At 42.4% G+C, this 19728-nt stretch overlaps 1 protein-coding gene across 2 annotated transcripts in view; it reads left to right on the top strand.

Annotated features, from left to right (window-relative positions):
- The window catches only part of slc2a9l2 (solute carrier family 2 member 9, like 2), a 72372-nt gene that overhangs the window by 12842 nt on the left and 39802 nt on the right, over positions 1-19728 (top strand). For both annotated transcript variants that reach the window (XM_030374470.1, XM_030374471.1), the window contains 5 exons: positions 3220-3324; positions 4892-5052; positions 9300-9424; positions 9716-9861; positions 18735-18867. In XM_030374470.1, the coding sequence (XP_030230330.1) occupies positions 3220-3324; positions 4892-5052; positions 9300-9424; positions 9716-9861; positions 18735-18867 (670 nt within the window). The remainder of the gene's footprint in view (positions 1-3219; positions 3325-4891; positions 5053-9299; positions 9425-9715; positions 9862-18734; positions 18868-19728) is intronic.

Consider the following 19728-nt stretch of genomic DNA (forward strand, 5'->3'; position numbering starts at 1 on the left):
TCTTTGTGGACGTCATAAAGCCCTTCCTGTCTCTTCCTCTCAGGAAGGACCACATTGGCCAGATATAAAGAGGTTCGGAGCTTTTTAGGGGCCAATTTGGAGTCAGCTAATGGCACGTTTCCACTGGCGGGTGCGGTTCGACCCAGCACGCCTTTGCCCCGTAGTGAAAGTGGAGTTTGGCCAAGCTCGGTTATGTCTTGCGTTTACACCGTCGACAGTACCCTTATGGTAGGGCGGGCCAGATTTTGATCGCTGCGGCAGCTACATAAACATTGTGACCTCATAGCAGCCCGACACAGTGTATCCTGCTAATAATTCCACGGAAAAAGAAAAACGCGACACAATAAACAAAGAGCAATGTAGCACGTCCAAGAAGACAAGACAAGGACAGCAAACTTTTCTGCAACATTTTCAGCCGTCACCCTTTCAGACGTCTCAGTACCCCAATGGAGGAGTACTGCGAGATGAGTACGGCTCATCCCGGCTAAGTCCGGACCCAGCCCACTTTTAGCTGTGGAAACACAAACCGTGCCAAAACCTTGCATACCGAACCGACCCGCACCCGCCGGTGAAAACGCACCATAAGTAACATGGGTACATGGCTACGGCCCTGATTAGGAGGTGTGATGAGTGATATGGGTTTCCCTCGGATTGTGGTCCTTCATTGACTTCATTGGTCGTTCATTGACTTCCAGATGGCAACTTAGCCTACTAATAACATTAACTGGAAAACAACAATTCAAACATCAACATATGTGTAATGTCCTGACATGAGCTGTGCGCCCGTGGTTAGAATTCACCGCCACCATCTCCCTAGGCATGTCTGTGAGGAGACATTTCTTTCCAAAATTATTACAGCAAAAAAAGCTTCTCATTCCTATCCCCCACCTATGCCTTGGTTTTCTGGCAGGTAAAAGTTCAAAATCCATAGACCCTGTACACTGTTCATGCAAGACTTTGATTGAAACTCTAAATCACAGTGAGTTTGTGCACGCAGAAATTAAACATTAAATGTCCTATTGGCCTGATTTGGTTACTCAAAAAGGGTCAGGAGTGGCGATGTCACAGGTGATTGATGGCCATGTGCAAAGAGGCCCACCCCGACCTGCTTCTTAATGTCATGCATCTGATGAATAGACTCAAAGAAAAGTCTCAAGAGGACAACAAAAAGAGTGTCCTATCCAGGAAGGTCAGCTTGTGCTATATTGGTGAGATAAGACAAACATCCCAAAGCGGACATACAAAACTTTACAAAGAGGGAGGAGGGGGAGTGTCGAGGCGAAAGACGAATGTCGCCAATGGCGACGTGGGAGTTCACACTCCTATCAGTCGACACATTCTGCAACATAACACAGCGGGGCAAGTCAAAGACGACCCCTGTCATTTTTATCATCGTCCGATGCCTCATAAGTCAGAGAGGAATAAGTTGAGCAACTTCTCCTCCCTGATCTCCAGCTGTTCATTTTGTGTGTGTCAGTTGACAATATAATGTGGGTATAAATAAAAGGCAGTGCTTGACAGCAAAAAAATAATTTGATCAATGAACAATGTATACAATGAAGCCGAACACCAAATGTTCCCTGAAATATTATTGTCTGTTATAAGATATATGTTCCGGAAGGAATAGCTTTACTGTTAAGAAGTAAAAGAGAACAACTGAACAGAACAGAGAAAGCCGGTTTAAAATAAATTAAAGGAGACATATTATGGTTATTTCCCAACAAGTAAACATAGTATTTGAGGTCCAGAAAACCTGAAGCTGTTTGCTGGAAATAGCTTTTAGGAAAAAAAATCTTGCCTACCGCTATTCCCCTTTGTTTCAGTCCATTCAGAATGCGCTGTTTCTGGTGTCTGTAGCTTTAATGCAAATGAGCTGCTGCCCATTGACCAATGAGCTGTCAGACTGAACTACAGAATGGAGGAGAAGGGATTGTTGCCGTTTGTGGACTCCTGGAGCTCTATATCTATATAATATAATATAATATAATATAATATAATATAATATAATATTATGTATGGGTATTTATATAATATTATATCTAATATCACAGCCAAAAGCTATGTGCGTCTCGGATGATATTATGAATCCCAAAGACTGCGTCTGACGTCTCTGGTAATTCCACAACAAGTAAATAACTTTGGCCTTGACTCTCTGAAGTCCATGAACGGCGACATGGAGGAGAAAGAGATTGTAGTCCGGGAGCTGAGCTGCTGGACTGCCGCCGAGCTCCCCCTGCCGGACCTGCCAGGTTCGGCGGCAGTGCAGCTCCCGGAGTACACCCGCCGGAGCAGCCGGAAAGCTTCGGCGGCAGTTCAGCTCCCGGAGTACACCGCCGGCGGGGGTAGCTCGGTGGCAGTCCGGCAGCTCAGCTCCGGGAGTACAATCCCTTTCTCCTCCATGTCTCCTCCTCCAGACTGTCCGGCAGCTCCGGCGGGGGGACCTCGGTGGCAGTCCAGCAGAGTAAGGGATGGTACTCCCGGAGCTGAGCTGCCGGGCTGCCGCCGAGTTCCCCCCGCCAGAGCTGCTCGTCCGCTGGTCCACAAAATCTTAGCTCTGATTTGAGGGGAGTGGGGAAGTGGGAGGTGATATTCAAGTGTGCCCCCTTCCAACGTAGGAGGGGGCGCCGAAACTGACTCGCTCGTTTGGTAACTGTAGGCGGGGTACTTTCAGAAATGCATATCTCACTCAAAAAATCATGTACAGACTTTTTTCAAAGTTTGTATGCGTGTGGTAGCACCAGAGACCGAAAACAACACCCCAAATCCCAGAAAAAGTGTTTTTTTCATAATATGTAGTACCCTTTAAGTTAAAATGAAAGGTGAAGTGAAGCATTCACTACAATCTAAAGCAACAGCCCATTTTTGGGGATGGAAATAATATCCACACAAATCCTTCAATGAAATAAAACCAACCAAGATAAGTGTTCAAACATGAGTATAATATTGATAATACAATTAATGTGTGTATATATATAATATATATTCCAGTGCACTTGTACCATGGCAATTTCAATCATTATTTGCTAGAGATATTACCGAATGTATTTCTAATGATAAATTAAATGTTTATGGTAGGTCAACACACTGTACAGCAGGCCTATGTATTAGGCGCATTGGGTTAGGCTGCATCCTGAACAATATACGTTGTCCCTCGATGACCATGTCTTCAGAACTTTACCAAGAAAAGATTTATGTCATAATGATTGTTTGCCTTTTCAGAAGCAGCCAATCACAGCATGTTTGATGAACGCAGCCTTCATCAGTGCCCTTGGGTCTTCTTATCTCTACGGATACAACCTGTCCGTAGTCAACGCTCCAGCCATGGTGAGACAGACTATGTTATGTGAAGAAGAATTTATTCAATAGTGTGCTTTAAAAAGGCATGTGCCTTAAAACTAGGCCGAACTTAAAGTATATACTGCTGTGTTCGTTGTGTCATTGTAGAAGCAATTCAGGGGTTGGGATTAGCCAATGGCATTCCTCTCATGTAACAGTCAAACAATAGATCGCCAGAGGCCAACTGGTCTGTGTGCCATTCTCACCCAGGTATCACACCCTCTCTGTTGTCCAACCACAGAGAGGGTGTGGGCTGTTTGTGATTGGTTGGTGATTTTCGATATAGAAAACAGGGGATTGAACTTTGTAGTACTGTACAGCCTAGAGAAGAGGTGAGGTCATGAGTTTACGACCTGTTAAAAAATAATAATTAACAAGAGAGTCAATGGGCATCAACTACTCATGTTAACCCATTTCGAAATTTATAAATACAATTGAATCTGAATACAATTAGAAACCCATAAATGAATCAATACTTACTGTCGGGCGGCTAATGTATGCAAGCAAATCCCTGTACAGATGGAAAAAAACAACTAAATAAAGGATTTATTTATTTATTATAATATACCAAACTATTAAATCTCACCCTGTACCTGATTTGCACGAAAGTCTGAACATAACACAAATAGTTTGGATCCATTAAATGATAACACAACATAAACTCTGGGGTTGTTGAATAACAACCTGTCGAGGGAAGCCATTAAGCATTTTAGCCTGGCTAGACCTTATTATCCCCAGCCCTTTTTTGATATTTTTATGGGAAATAAATAATTGAGTAATATGATGTTATGTTTAAAACTAAGTGTAATTCTATCCAATAAAACAGCTAGATGAGATAGCAGTCATTGCGTGGTGATATTGTTTAGAGGAACTGATGCAAACCTAAAGGAGTATGGTCACATATTCGAACGGTGCTCTGCCCTTCAGTTTCAAATAATTGCATCTACTGGGAGTTCTGGCCATGCCATTTGTCTTCCCTCTCCAATTGGTTAAAACGCCAACTAACATTTTGCAATTAGTTGACTAATTTGGTGTCCAGAGACACTGAGTGCCCTTACACAATATATTTATATACTCACAACATTTTTACACACACACACACACACACACACACACACACACACACACACACACACACACACACACACACACACACACACAAACACACACACACACACACACACACACACACACACACACACACACACACACACACACACACACACACACACACACACTGTTGCCACCTATCCGATAAATTAATCGATTAAAATGAAAACACAGATGAATCGATATAGATTAATTGCAGATAAAATAATTATGTTGGTTGTAGCCCAATGAGATCGGTCAATACAAATGTTAATGCCATTCAAATATATACAAAGGTACTATACCCTTCTCCCTATGTCATGCACATTAACATTGTGCATTGCATATTTTTATAATTTGCAATGTCTTTTGGAGTTACAAGTGAGTGGTATCACTTATCAAGCAATGCTACTACTGGCACTCAGTGATTCTCAATAGACTTGTTGTCTGTGTCTTGCCGATGCAGTTTATAAAATCCATGTACAACCGGACATGGATGGAGAGGTACGGCCAGCCTGCCAGCACAGAGACGGTCACCCTGCTGTGGTCGTCCACTGTCTCCATATTTGCCATTGGGGGCCTCTTGGGAACACTTTGTGTCTCTTCTATGGTGAAAGCCCTGGGGAGGTAAGTCACTAGTCTGATTCAAAATAGATTTAAAGAGTATTTTAACAATTAATCATACAACACAATCTGTTGTTTATTTACTGCATTCTTGTAATTGTGTTACCTGACCTTTAACTTAAGTGTTTTCCTGAGAGACCGGACAACAATGCTCTATCTACAGCTGCAATCTATTTTTACACATCATTTCTTCATTGGCTTCTCCTCCCTTGCTCTGACTAAAACACTCAACACCCATCCTGTCTGGTCCTGTCCTGTCCCTCTACAATCATGATCCCATTGCAGAGTGTGTCTGAGCTCAGGTTGTGCAAGGGACTTGTAGCAGGCAGCGTACACCTTTGAAGGAAAGACATGGTCTATTTTCCGCTGCCCAGGGCTTTGCAGGAGGGCTCCAGGCATGACATTTACTCCAGCTGAGGCTCCACCTGTGCCCCCAATGTCTTCCTCCAGGTTCCCTTGCAGGTTAATGCCCCCTGCTGATCCCACCAGTTAGGGCCCGGCTAATAGATAGTTTCTTTTCAGCTATTGCACCAGTGGGGGGTGAGGCTGGTGGTGGAGGAGGGCCGTCTTGTCACACAGGGAAATCACTTGGTATTGACACACACACACTCTCTGTATTCATAGCTTGTACACACAGCAGACCATTTGAGATTGGTGTACTGTACACAACAGCAAGCTAATTGGCTGCTACCTCATTAAGCTTCATTCATTTATGCATCCTTGCACATGGTAATCCTGCCCTTGGTGCAGGACATAATGTTATGTTTTACGTACATAAGTATACCCAGTAATGGAACAGTGTAATGATGCTTTGAAGGAAGTTATAGTGTATATAATGGTATAGGCTACACATTGTTACCTTACCCCTAGAATTATATCAGCAGTGAATGGTATTGACTTGGATAGATCAGTACATGGTCCAGCACTGAAATGCTGTTTTTCTACACTTCCTCTTTTGTTGCATCTATTTTTAGTTTTATCTGATTCAGTTCAGTCTATTTTTAGCTCAGGTGTTTATTCTCTTGCCGTAGCAGTTCCTCTGGGATAATTTCAACGTCAGGGAATGAACATGACAATATTTAGGCATTGTTTAAACTTTATTTTGGTGTCCAGAATTGGTTTGATCACAGCCAACATTAACGGCAGAGGAGAGATGAATGAGCTAAAATGTAAGCCACGGATAATGCAGTCATTTCTCCTCGGAATGACCCAAAGAAGGCAGAATAATAACAAAATCTACAAATCAAATGTTCTTCATACTCTATACTTGCTCAAAACAGAGGACAATAAAAAATGTTGTATGATGGGGACACAGAGTGTCCATTTGCCTTGGCCCGAGAGGCAGTGTTGGACCATCTATTTTGTGTTCCAATCTGGAGGAGGATCAAGTCTGGTGGTGCGATGAGATTCTCAGGGCTCCACCTAGCAGAGTTCCTGGTGTGATTTTTCCCCGTTACCTCATGCAGCTCTGCCAGTATTCCCATCATTAGTCCCCAATAATCGGTATTTCAGAAGCTAAGGAGCCTTCCCTCAACTAACGATGAGGACGTCAGATTGGCAGAGGAAAAGGCTCATGGAGGCTTCGCCCTGAGCTGTGTAGAATTGAACAGGCGAAATGAAAGGAGCAGAGCGCTGAAGCAAGGTCAAGGTTCCTGTTGGTGTCTGCAGATATACCCTCTTAACATTCACCTTGGATCCCTCAAGAAGGGTGTGGGGTCCTTCATGTGTCGACTATTATTCATCCTCTCTCTCTCTCGCCCGCTTCTCTCTCTTCTCTTTCCCCGGGACATCTGTGTGCCGGCTGGCAGTCACGCAGGGTGTCTACAAAGGTTTGGGCTCTGGGTTCAGGCAGGGAGAGTTGAATATATTAGCCGGCCGATATGCCCTTATGGTTTGGTACTGAAGAGCAATTTTTAATATAGATTAATTCTGTCTGCCCTCTTTAACTGTATAGGGGAATGTCTATGGATTTTTTGCTTTACCTTAACAGCAAAAGTACACATTGGATCAATAGCATTATGTTTTTACTTTACACTACTATTACCAATTTATTGGTATATTGCTATTGCTAATCCAGCAATATAGTTAAGCTCAACTCAGGAATTGGGTGGGATAAACTAGTTCTTTGGAGATCTCTGAGGCTTTTATCATTGATACCAACATATGCTACTTCTGTGAGGTCTTTGGTGTTGGTGAAATTCCAATCAGCGTTGCAAGAGACAGCTAATGAGAAAAAATACAGGACTATGGAGGGATGATTGAGCTGGCTGGGGTTTAACCAGCAGGGGGCGATAAACATGCATGCAAAATAACTCATTTCCCCTGAGAGAAAAGGAGCGCAACCTATGTCCATCTGCTCTGGTCCGAAAATAACTGTGCTGTGTCTCAATAGCTCCCTTTAACAGTTTTAGCCCTTTCAATTACACAAGTGTACCCTGGACTTGGCTGCCATCCAATCCCCAGGTCCCTTGGTCAGCTCTCCCTGTTCCTCTCTGAGGACATTTCTAAAGGAGACAAGTTGAGATGCAACGATTCTAATTACAAATATATAATGTTTGGGATGATTCGCAGTCCTACATCATGGTTCCCATTGTATTAATCAAAAACAAGTTATAAAATGTATAATTTGTAGAAGCTAGATATTGTTTTGGCTGTTAAACTTAACATTCTTTTCATATTTATTTCCCAAGTCATATTGTTTTCATTTAAAGTAGTCAATCGTTTATTCTTTAAGAGAAAAAAGATTGAATGCTGTGTGAAATATTTGTTCACTGCTGGTCGATTGACCAGTAGTGCTGGCCATCGCAACACACTTAAAAACTGCAATAAACACATGTGTGCGGGCACCCTTCTGTTAATTACTTATATATATATTTACAGTAAATGGTCTTGGGAGAGCTTGAGTGCATATCTTCTAAGATGGTTTTGAAATTGGGATAATCCATCTTGCAGTTTGAAAACTGCTTCTTTAAGCACTCCTAGCTAGGCTCAGCGTAAGGGATGAGCACACGCATGTTGACTGAATATGCAGTTTACTACAGTAGACAGCACTGTACCCCTACTGTAAACAGTTCGTCCCACACATTTATAGAACAAGCATCATGCTGCCTCGGCAAAACCCACATTATCTGATAAAATCTGAAACGAAAGCACTTCTCTTGTTTTGAATGACACAAACGATTATTCATAACCACTGAGAAGTGTATTTGAATACAAATCAAATAATTTCTGTGTAATTAAGTTAATCTCTGTAATACAGTTGAACAAATATTTGCTTGAGCTATGAAACAAAATATTAAGGGTTTGAGTCAGATATTGAATGCTGAAAACATGAAAACATTGTGTAGGCCGACTGATCTGGGATCTATTTTGAACGTCTGGATTAAAGGGAATTAGAGTGTTGCCTCAAACTGAGTGACTCTTTCCCAAAGGACCAGTTTTGGAGAGAAGTCAGCACTTCATAGAGGCACTGGGAAATGGTCAGCTCAAATGTGAACAATAACACGGCCCAACAAAACAAAAGGGACAACCCCATATCAAATTATTGATATGGGGTTGCAATGAATGTACTTAAAATATGCCCCAATTTTATTTTTTGATGGAAGGATAACAATACATCAACCTGCAGAAAAAAATAAAGAAAAGCCATGTAATTGAATTGCAAGAGCAATTTCTTGATGACATACCGTCACAAAATGTTCGTTTTGTGCTCCGTCAGACACGTGCATGTGAAAATAATGAGATCTGACATGGAAAATTGAACTGTATAAAAATCCATTCATCCATACTCATCTTGACATTTATATGTTAAAGACCTTCCGTCACGATCAAGCAATTAGTAGTCAAACAAGGCAATGACGAATTGTTCAAAGACTAAATAATGCATAATTCAATGTTTTTTTACAGGTACATCATAATATAATACGAGTTGTATAAAATAATGTTGTCAATGCATAACGGTGGCGGGAAATGTCGGACAATAAACCTTTATCCTTCAAGAACAGGCCATCGTTTTAGCACTTGGCATATTTACGAGATGAGGCACTGAAGCCCAGTCTAGCTGTTGGTAAATAATTGATGTGACCCTTGAAAAGGAGCCCAATATATCCAGGATCACACAGGGGTTCAGGCACCTGTCTAGTATACTTATTCTTGAATTTGCTTGGGCCCCGACCACACCCGTGGATGAAGCAGCTCCTCCTGTGGCTACCACTGATATCCTTCCCTCTCCTGTGTTCCCTCCTTGGCAGGAAGGGCACCTTGCTGCTGAACAACTGCTTTGCGGTAATAGCGGCTGTGCTCCTCTCCCTGGGGGAGACGGCAGGCTCTTTTGAAATGCTCCTCGTGGGTCGGCTCATCATGGGAGTGGACTCTGGTGAGTTTCTCTATTCCCCCTATAGGTCTGTCTCCAAGAAGTCCTGCTCATTATTATTACTGCAGTATAAATCTGCCCGTGTTGGTACCAGCAGCAGTGCTGCGTTGGGCATGTACGGGGCTATGAAGCATTGCCTGGTACAGTGTCAGGAGTTGACCTAACCCCAATGTGTCAAATGTGTTCCGGATCTTATTATAACCTTTCCATCATTATAATCGTCACTATGGAAACTATGGTCACAGAGAGCAATGAAGATATCACTTACAAATGTGTTTTTTTCTTACACATTAGGTATCGCTCTTTGCGCTCTGCCAATGTACCTTGGAGAAATTTCCCCAAGGAATATAAGAGGATCCATTGGTCAGTTCAATTCCATCCTCATCTGCCTGGGAGTGTTCACTGGACAAGTGCTGGGTCTTCCACAGCTGCTGGGGCAGGTTGGTGCTGTTGGGCTTTTGCCTGCTCTTGAGCATAAGCTTGTTACAAATAACGGATCCCAAAAATGCAAAATGGTTCAATTGGTTATATTAAAACATGACTAATAAAATGCATTTAAACGTTATTTCTTAACATGTTATGCAAAGCTAGAGCTCACAGCTGATTATAAAAAGGTTATAAAGCATGAAATAAAAGGCTCTTGACAAGGTCATGACATTTTAGATATCATATTCTTCCCCTCACCATATTCTCCACTATGTATCGGAAGGAGGGTGACCTTTATCTCCCCATTTTTGTGATAAATGTACTTCATTTATGTCATAATATTTGACCATTCTAATCTATTTCCGAGGCCTTTAGCTATATTTCTCAGCGCCGTCTTCATGAAGAATATGAATAGCTTTGCATGTTTTCTCTGTCACCTAGCCTGCATACCATGATACACGACTAGCCGCCTCAAAAGGCTTGACGCTCCGCCACCTCGGAGCCAGGGTGGAGCCTTTTCCACACTCACATCAGTAGTTGTTCATGTGACATGTTTTCATTGTTGATCTGTTGGGGCTGAAAATAGACAGAATAAGCCAGAAGCACATACGCTCCAGCCGAGCCAAGTGAGGCCGTGTAATGTGAACAGTAACACAACAGTATATAAGTACACTGTAATCCAGCCGCGTCTCACTGAGTCACATGGCTCCTTAGACGGTGGCACCCTTGACTTCCATGTTAAAATGCTGAACAACAAACAAAGCGGGACCTAAATAGTGCTCTTGTAATTAGCTTTTATCGACTCCCCGGCTGCTAATTACGCGGAGGAAACACGCAGCCTGCGCTAAGGCTGAACACGGGGGGACCCACTATGGCAATTCAGCTCCTGTTTGTGCTGCGGTTAAGATTGCACTTTGTGTACGATCAGGTAAGCCTGTAACTATCCAAGTGCTTCCATGGAGGTGTTGCTGAGCGAGAGACCCACCTGGCAGCGATAGTGAAGTAAAAGCATTCAAACGACCATAAACAAACCAAAATAACCAAATACAAGTGCCACAAAGAGCTGTTGCTAATAATGCCTAACACAAATCGAACATTACACGTCTTTGTTTGAATCGTTAATATTGATCCGATACGAGGGATTGTTCGGCGAGGCAGTCCAGACGTAGACACAAGTTAAAGCCCTTGCTTTGCTTCACTGCTTCAGTCCATTCCATCCTGTGTTGTGCCTCAGTAACTGGACCGAATAAAAACCTCAGATTAGATTCATTTTCTAGATATCGCTTCGCTCACTATTTGATTTGTAATAGAGAATGAAGATGAAGATTAGGGCTTGATAGAACCGGTGCTTCCAATATTAAAAGATGGAGATTTACGGCTGCTGTCAATTTCTGTCAATTATTATATATGTATTAAATTAGGGTTTTATAGTTCCTTGTCTAAAAGTAAATCAGTGCGCGTGTTGCTTAGTCCAAGCATGGCTAACGAGTCGTTCCACTGGATAATGTGTGTATCCAGAGCGGATGTTGAACTCTGCACTCCCGCGATCTGTGGGAGATATTACCCACTGCGTCAGGGTGGACACAGACCTCCAGTGAGGGAAACTGGGACGCAGCAGGATGCAGCAGCATTGGCTCTTGTCCATTAATAGTAATGTTGTGCATCATGAGCATCGCTGCATCCACCACATAGCCCACATCCCCCGTGACCAACACTAATTGACCAACACTCTCTCTCTCTCTCTCTCTCTCTCTCTCTGTATCTCTCTCTCCCTCTCTCTCTCTGTATCTCTCTCTCTCTGTATCTGTCTCTGTCTCTGTCTCTCTGTCGATCTATAGATATATATGTGTCTCTCTTTCTTCCCTCTCTGTTCAAAATAATGAATCATTTGATATCCCTATTATCGAGTGTGTGGGGGGTGTGTTGGGGGGTTGTGTTGCGCTCCCTGTCATGTGTTTTACCCGTCATGTGTTTTACCCGTCATGTGTTTTACTCATAGTGGAGGATTTCGATCGAAGTTGGTGAACATGTTGCATTCCCCCCGCCCCCCAATTTTTCAATCTACGCTGACATTTACACATGATTTCCAACAGCGATAAGACGATTTACTCATTTCTAATTTATAAGGCTCGGGCTTTCCTCCATCAACCCTCCCTCAAGACCCCCTTTCTAAATAAATACCCTAAGGAATCAGTACTGTATACATTGATGTGTTCTTACAGATGTATACCAGCCACCGCTCTTCTGCTATTTGCTATCAGACACATGGTTATTTGACAAGAGGCCTCAGACCATCAGCATCTCATATGACACACTTGATGAATATCTCAATCCTGTATTTGCCGGCGTACTACAGCATTGAATGCAAAGGTTGGTTTCCTGCCCTTTGCGCCTCGTGTTAATGAAAGGCGATACACGACGGCAATTGGTAAGCAGTGCGACGCGCTGATAGGGCTTGACAAGTGATCCGTACCCTAACCTTAATGCCTGCGCAATGACCGGGATCCTTCCCGTTGGGAACCATGTTTAATTCGGGTTTACAGCACCAAACAAGCTGGAAGCAGACATTTTAATTGAGGCACCTCTTGAGGCGCGTTGACACGTCACATTAGCGCTGTACAAGCGGAGGCCTTGGCCAACCGCTGTGACAGCCCTAGTGGATGGGCTTGTTAAGAGGTAAAGATCAATGGGCTGGTAAAAGCAGCCCCGCACTTATATAGTCCCTAGCCTCGTTGTCAATAGGCTTTCTCGTGACTCAGGGGCAAGCGTCTCTCTCTCTATCGCTCTCTCTATCGCTCTCTCTCTCTCTCTCTCTCTCTCTCTCTCTCTCTTTGTAATGCATGGGGAAAACCCAATACACACTAGGAAATACTCATGTTCCTACACATTTTTCGCTTAGGGTTTGCTGATGATGAAAGTGTTCAGCAGTCGCACACACTCTTCGAGCATGAGGCTGATGCATTGACAGAAAACAAAACAGTGACCCATCACGGGTGACGCAAAGGTGAAAAGTGGCGAAATGAGAGTGCATGCATTTCTGTTTCCCATGAAAGAAAAGCAATTGTCCACACATTGCTTTTGGATCTGAGGACCTACTTCCCATCCCGCCCTGTGGGCTTGTACCTTGTCGTTCCACAGGGGCCTTGTGATGGAAGATCGCTTTGCTCCATGCTCTGGGGATTTGTTTTTGCAGGAGAAGGGGAAAAACAACACAGGTAGTCCATTTCCCCCCCTCCCCGCTTATATTGCAGCAGGTCATCTTTGGTTTTACTTTGGAGATCTTGGACATCCAGACATTCCCTCAACACTTTTCTTTCTTTCTATATTATTTAATTATTCTTTAAAGGCAACAGCTGTATGAACCAGGCCTTAGGCTTATTATCACACTATCGTCGGATGTCATAAATTGATGTGTTGGTGTATAACTTATTGTGGTGAAGGTGTTCTACTCCAAGCTATGAGGTTTGATTCCAAGTAGAAAGGTTCTTGGTTCCACCCCGAGAGCCCTCAATCTACTGGGAGGGAGATGGCTACCATATAAATATTGTTAAAGATAGTGAGAAGCTAGTATATTGTGTATGTTGTTTTTATGTTGTTGCCACATGTTGCACAACATCAATGCACAGAACAAATGGCGAACAACACTGGGCTTACAAAACAACCATCTTTTTGTTTTGTTTCCTTGAACCATGTGACAATGTCCACAATGACACGTCTTTGTCAAACTGCATCTCCAAACAGACAAGCTCAAACTAGAATGGCCTTGCTGTTGATAAAACAAACGGTGTGACTGGGTTGTTCACCCTTTCATACACCCTTTTTCGTTAAGAATTACATAACACAATCTACTGCCAAATCCAGAGTTTCAAGAAGTTGTTTCTGATTCAACACGGAAAGGCCGGAGAAGTCACAATAGTAGAAGATGACTCCTAATGATGCCATGCCATTACTATTTCAGCAATGGCATGGCATCACTCTGAAGAAAGACTAACCCAAAGGGGTTCAGCGTTCCTCATGAATGGCCATGACCCCAATGTAAATTTGTATACATTTGGAGCCTAGTTACGAAGAGGATGGGTAATTGCTTTGCAGCTGATAAACAGTGGTGGCTAATTCGATTTTTCACCCATCCATCCACAATTACCAATTGATTACCAATCATGTGTTCAGTTTCACTAGTGTCTGGCTCGGATAAGCAAGGACCAGGTTTCCATTACACAATCATTACTTGGCACATACTGGGAAATCAAATTACTGCACTGCCCTAACAACACATAGCCAAGGAGAGTGGACACGTTAGGCTAAAGCACAGTTCAACGTGTCCACATGCTGATTCTACTGGGTTTTCATACACCCCAAGACACCTCTCTATGATGTCTGTGTGTGTGATATATATTTATATACAGTATGTGTGTGTAAATTGTGTATTGATCTTATGTTGTGATGTGTATATTGTGTATTAAACACATCAGTTTCTCGTGTCGAGACACATTTTCTCTAATCGTATCGTTTTTCACCTAAATACAAATATAAAAAGGAAAGGCTACAGGGAGCCTGAAAAAGGCTTAGTGAAAAGCTGTGGATTATGAGATGAGACAATCATGAGTATTGGTTTATTGCTTGTTCTTTCAGTTGGGATTAGTCCTGTGAAGTGACTAACCAATAGTCGTTTTCGAATATGCACCGTCTTTAAGTACCACAAAAAAAATATCTATTAGGTGAGCCATGTTTGGCTACTCACTTGTCATTGCCAACATAAAAAAACAAAAAAAAACAAATTCAGGGGAAAAATTCGGATACATGTATTTGTACATGCCCACTAGTGTATTCAGGGCTGACAGCTACACTTGAAAGCACTATAGCCTCATGCAATTAACTTGGATCTATCTCAAACTTGTTGCCTGAACTGACTCCCCACAATGTTTCCGACTTGTATCATTTATATATATATATATATATATATATATATATATATATATATATATATATATATATATATATATATATATATATATATATATTATCACAGTCCTTTACTTTGATCAAATCGTGTTCCTCCTGGCATAGGAACCAATTCTAGAAAAGGAATATCTGACATGTGTACCACAGCGGTGGTATGTGCCACCGGGGAATCAGCTTGGAGCTGAAGTACTCTGCAGCCGGGGCGGCAGCTTGGAGCTGAGGTACTACCAGCTCTTGATCCCTACGGGTCAGATGAGGGCCAATTACGTTCCGCTCCCCTGATCAGTTAAGGTAGATCTGAAGTTGTGTTGAGGTGATGTCTGCTGTCTCCGATCATCGGCTCAGGTTAGGGCGGTGTGGAATTTGACGCCATGGAGCATACATTTCATTGTATGGTCATTGATTTTGAAGGGGGGTTGGAAAACAACGGTGACAACAAGGGAAATACTGTTTTCCAATTTCTTTTTTTTTCAGGCGTTCTCGCCCTGCTTGACATTCAATCAAATATAACTTTTTGGCTCGACAGCAGTACTTTGATTAAGCTTAAATGATTAAAATAACTCGGGTGATCATAACTCTATGAATAAAATTGTGGGACCCAGTACCTTCTTGTGCATCTCTATGGAGCTGACATTTCTTATCCCCAAGGCACATTTTCCCAGTTTTCTAACTTTACTTACTTTTAACGAATAGAAAAAACCCTCCATGTCCATTCCTTCACCCCCACCCCCATTTACCCAACAGGGAACTCCTGTTGGGTGGTCTATTATGATCCAGAGTGGGGGGGAATTGTTTGTGTAGCCTTGTGGTCGTTAGGGTGCGCACAGTTGACGCATGTGTGTACGTGTTCTCTGTGTGTGTGTGTGTGTGTGTGTGCCTTTCAACTTGTCAGTGTTAGTGTGTGATTTCAAGCGCACCGAGCGGGAGCAGCAGCATCATCCCGCCGGATGACTCAGTGCTCCATGTGCCGGGGATGACGTAGGCCCTGTGGTTGTGATGCAATAGTCTGCAGGGGTACAGTCATCTCTCACCAGGTGTGGTCCTCCTGCTTTCCTCTTTGGTATCCACAGCGGGAGATGTTGTTGAATGTAATGATTTTGCATAATAAATGGCAGCGTTATACAGCAGTGTCCGTGCACGTGCACTCGCTGGACCCTTCTCCGATGACGCATCCATGCTGTGCCTCGGGCACCGGTTAACTATACTGCTTATTTTATTTACTTTCTATCAAATCTGAAACACTGGGACTGATATCCAGCTCATACGTGCATAATATAAGCAAGATCTTATCTTTGAGACCAGGCACAGGCGATTTTTGGTCTTCAAGGGATTCAGTGTGACGGTTAGATAATTAGAGAGGGGAACACGTCTGTGTGGAATCGGGTCATCTTGTATCTGAACTGACTGAGGGCTGTCACTGGCGGAGGCGGGTGAGTAGATGCGCAGGGCTCAAGGTCTGTTCTGCTCACTAACTTCCTCATTACAATTAAATTAGACACACAACTACAATCTGCATCTTTCTCACTTTAAGATGCTTTTAATTAAAGTGAGTCACGACACATTGAAAGAGAACAGCGGATGTCAGTCATTATGCAAATTAGTTGAACAAACCGACTAGGAGAGCATGGGAAGTGTCAGGCGAGCCATGCATTAATTATAGAAGGGAAACTTTATGTCTGGGAAAACTTGGCGGCTTGGTATGTCCTTCCGTAGTAGAGATTGGATATCCAATTATCTGTAATATAATGTATTGTACAACTTGCATCCCCCTCTGAGCATCTATCAGCCTATGCGGCTGCCTCGGGTATTTTGTGCATCACAAAATGTCTGAAGTTATGTTTGTTGGCAAATGCAAACATCTGTATTGATTCTCTTAAGGTATCGTAACACAGACGTGAAAGCGTTTTGCAAACGTAAATAAATTGTTAAAAGATTTGTCAATGCAGATACAAGGTTCACGTTAAATGTGTCTAATAAAATAAACTAAAGAGGATTTGCTTCACACCGTGGCAGCATTTATTTATTCAAATAGGCGTTATAATAAATTCTGATCTTTGATATTTTGCCCTGTAAGTCCACCAGACTGTGACAGATGGACGCTGTCTTGTTTTTCTTTGAGACAAGCGACAGTCTGTTAGAAGTGAGACCTGGCCTAAACTGCATGATGAACCAAATGGCACGGAATGCAGCATTGTTTTCACCACCTCTCCTATTTCAAACATAATTCAAACAAAATAGAACTATATTTTCATTTTCAGTCTCAGCGTTTGAAACCAACGAGAGAAGCGTGTCTTTGAATGAGGTCACTCCTCAAAGGGGATGACTAACAAGGCAGGCGGGGCAACACTTTCATGCTTTTTGTTTCCTTTCTTTTAACCCCCCCCCCATTGTGAATCAAATAAAATATGCTACCCATGTTTTATTGCATTAGGCCATTGATATGTGATGTTGAGTTTCAATTAACACAAAAAGCTGTATTTTTCAAATGTTTTTGACAGCTGAATACTTTTAAACCAGTGACTAGCGTTGATAGAAATTCATGCATGAGGGAATATGTTAGGATTAAATGTTCTTGTAGATAATTCAGAGATATGATGGTAGTGTAGAAAACATAAAGCCACAATTTAGCACTAAGTAGTTCTTCCTTTGCAACTCCATTGTATTCTATTGAAACCTCTAGTTTAGGGCGATTGTAAGTGGTGATTTTATGACAAAATTATATAATCTGTAGGCATGTTTTAGCCTCGAAGTCGAGCAGTCTTATAAGCAGATGTGTCTTCTGTAGTTCATCGCCCACGTTTCTGTTTACTCGAGCAAGATCACATTTTGTATGATTTGTCTTTGTTACAGTTCTGTGGGCCCTATTTTAACTGAAACGCAAGTGAGAATCGCCAAACGCAAGTAGCTTTGTATAATATAATTTGGCCTAATTCACACATAGAACTGTAGTTCTATTTAATGATAGATGCAATACATAAAAAAAAGTTGTTTCTTACCAGTATTGTATGCATTATCGTTATCGACTTGTGTTCCTAATATACATGTGTCCCCCCGTTAATATACATTGCCATGGACTGTATTAAGAGTTACATGTTTAGTTTGCGTGTGTTTAAACAGATGGATGCACACACGCGCGCCCGCATTCATTAATTATTTTACACGTACACACACGCGCGCCCGCATTTATTCATTCTTTTTAACACTCACTCGCGGTAAAACAATGTTTTCTCACGATGAAATACTCATCAATCCTAAAAGTTATGGGCTTGTACACGATGTCTGTGTTAAGTAAATATGTGTTTGCTGTACGGTGTTTGCAGATGCATTGATTTAAAAGTACAACTTATAACCGCTGTATCAGCTGTTCTTTCCCAAATAATTTACCAAGAATGTGTGGCTAGGTAGATGAGAGAAGCAAGCTGTATGTGTGAGGTGCACAAGCAACATTATGCATGCGCCCTTAAAATAGCATCTGAACAACGCCCCACTGACATTAAACCAGGTATTTCCTGGTTTGTGGCGGAATTGTTTTCTGAAACTACAAAACAGCACCAGGGAACGTGTGCGCCAGAACACGCCTCCTCCATTCGCTGAACCGCCCCTTGGGGCGCAAGATCATTCCCTAATTTAGCGACACGTGCCTGTGGAAGGAATAGAACGCTCTGCGCAAGTTGCAAACTAGCAACGACACATGCCTCGTGTAGAAAGCCAATTACGCTGGATGCAAGATAGGGCCCTTTATGTCTTTCCACTGTAAACCTGCCAGTTACCATAGATGCCCTCACTATTGCCATGTGGGGAACATATTAATGCAAAATAAAGCAGGAAATTGGAGATTAGCAAATTAGTTTACACAATGTCTTTGTGTCCCCTTATCATTTGCTTGATGTCGCTTGTTGTGTTTGGTTTCTGAATTTGACTGCAGGAGTCCAAATGGCCCTTCCTGTTTGCCTTCCTGGCGGTTCCTGCTTTGATTCAGCTGTGTGTGCTGCCGTTCTTCCCAGAGAGTCCTCGCTACCTGCTGATGGAGAGGAGGGATGAAGCTGCCGCAGAAAAAGGTACGGAACACACACACACACACACACACACACACACACACACGCACGCACACGCACACGCGCACGCACGCGCGCGCACACACACAAACCACTGCGGTGATGAGATCACTTTACCCCGAACCACAAAGAAGGGGCCGTTTTAAATAATGAAGCGTACTGGGAATTGTGCTGTGCAGAGTTTTTCATTTCAGTTCTCTTAAAGTGGGAGGGCAGGCCTCAACGAAATCTATAATTGTAACTCCCTATCATTTTGTAAAATGTATCTATAGCGATTTTGAAAATGTTGTCGCATGCTGTTATTTAAAGGGACTTACAGTGTCTTTAAGATAAATGTCCTCCAGGAGCAGGTTGAGATAAGGGCCATTGGGGTTCGAAGTTCGAACCTCGGCGGCCATTCAATTTCCTACCCCAATCTGACAAATATTGATCATCACCACTGCTGGTTGCAAAAAAAAACAAGCAACATCTAGAACGGAACAAAACGGGAAATGTAAGGCCTCTTTACTGTTATGGGTAAATCAATTGATCCAATTGTCAATTTAATGTTAATATAAATTTTCTTCAATCACGTTCCAGTTATGTGATGCACCTGATCCTTGACTTAATCAAGGATCAATTATTAAATTATCAAATTTTTATTGACCCACACATATTACACAGGACCACTCCCGACCCCTCCACAAATCATCCAGTCCCCATGGCCAAGAATAACACCTATAAAAAAATCCTTTATTACCACTGCCATCAACATCTCCAACAAAAATAAAGTACCTATATAAAAACTGTAATACCGCACTTCACACACATATCCCCGAACTATGTTCGGAAATTGTTGTATGTTGCTGTTGGTTTTATGGGTTG

This window comes from Gadus morhua, chromosome 13, assembly GCF_902167405.1.
Source record: "Gadus morhua chromosome 13, gadMor3.0, whole genome shotgun sequence".
Taxonomy (NCBI): domain Eukaryota; kingdom Metazoa; phylum Chordata; class Actinopteri; order Gadiformes; family Gadidae; genus Gadus; species Gadus morhua.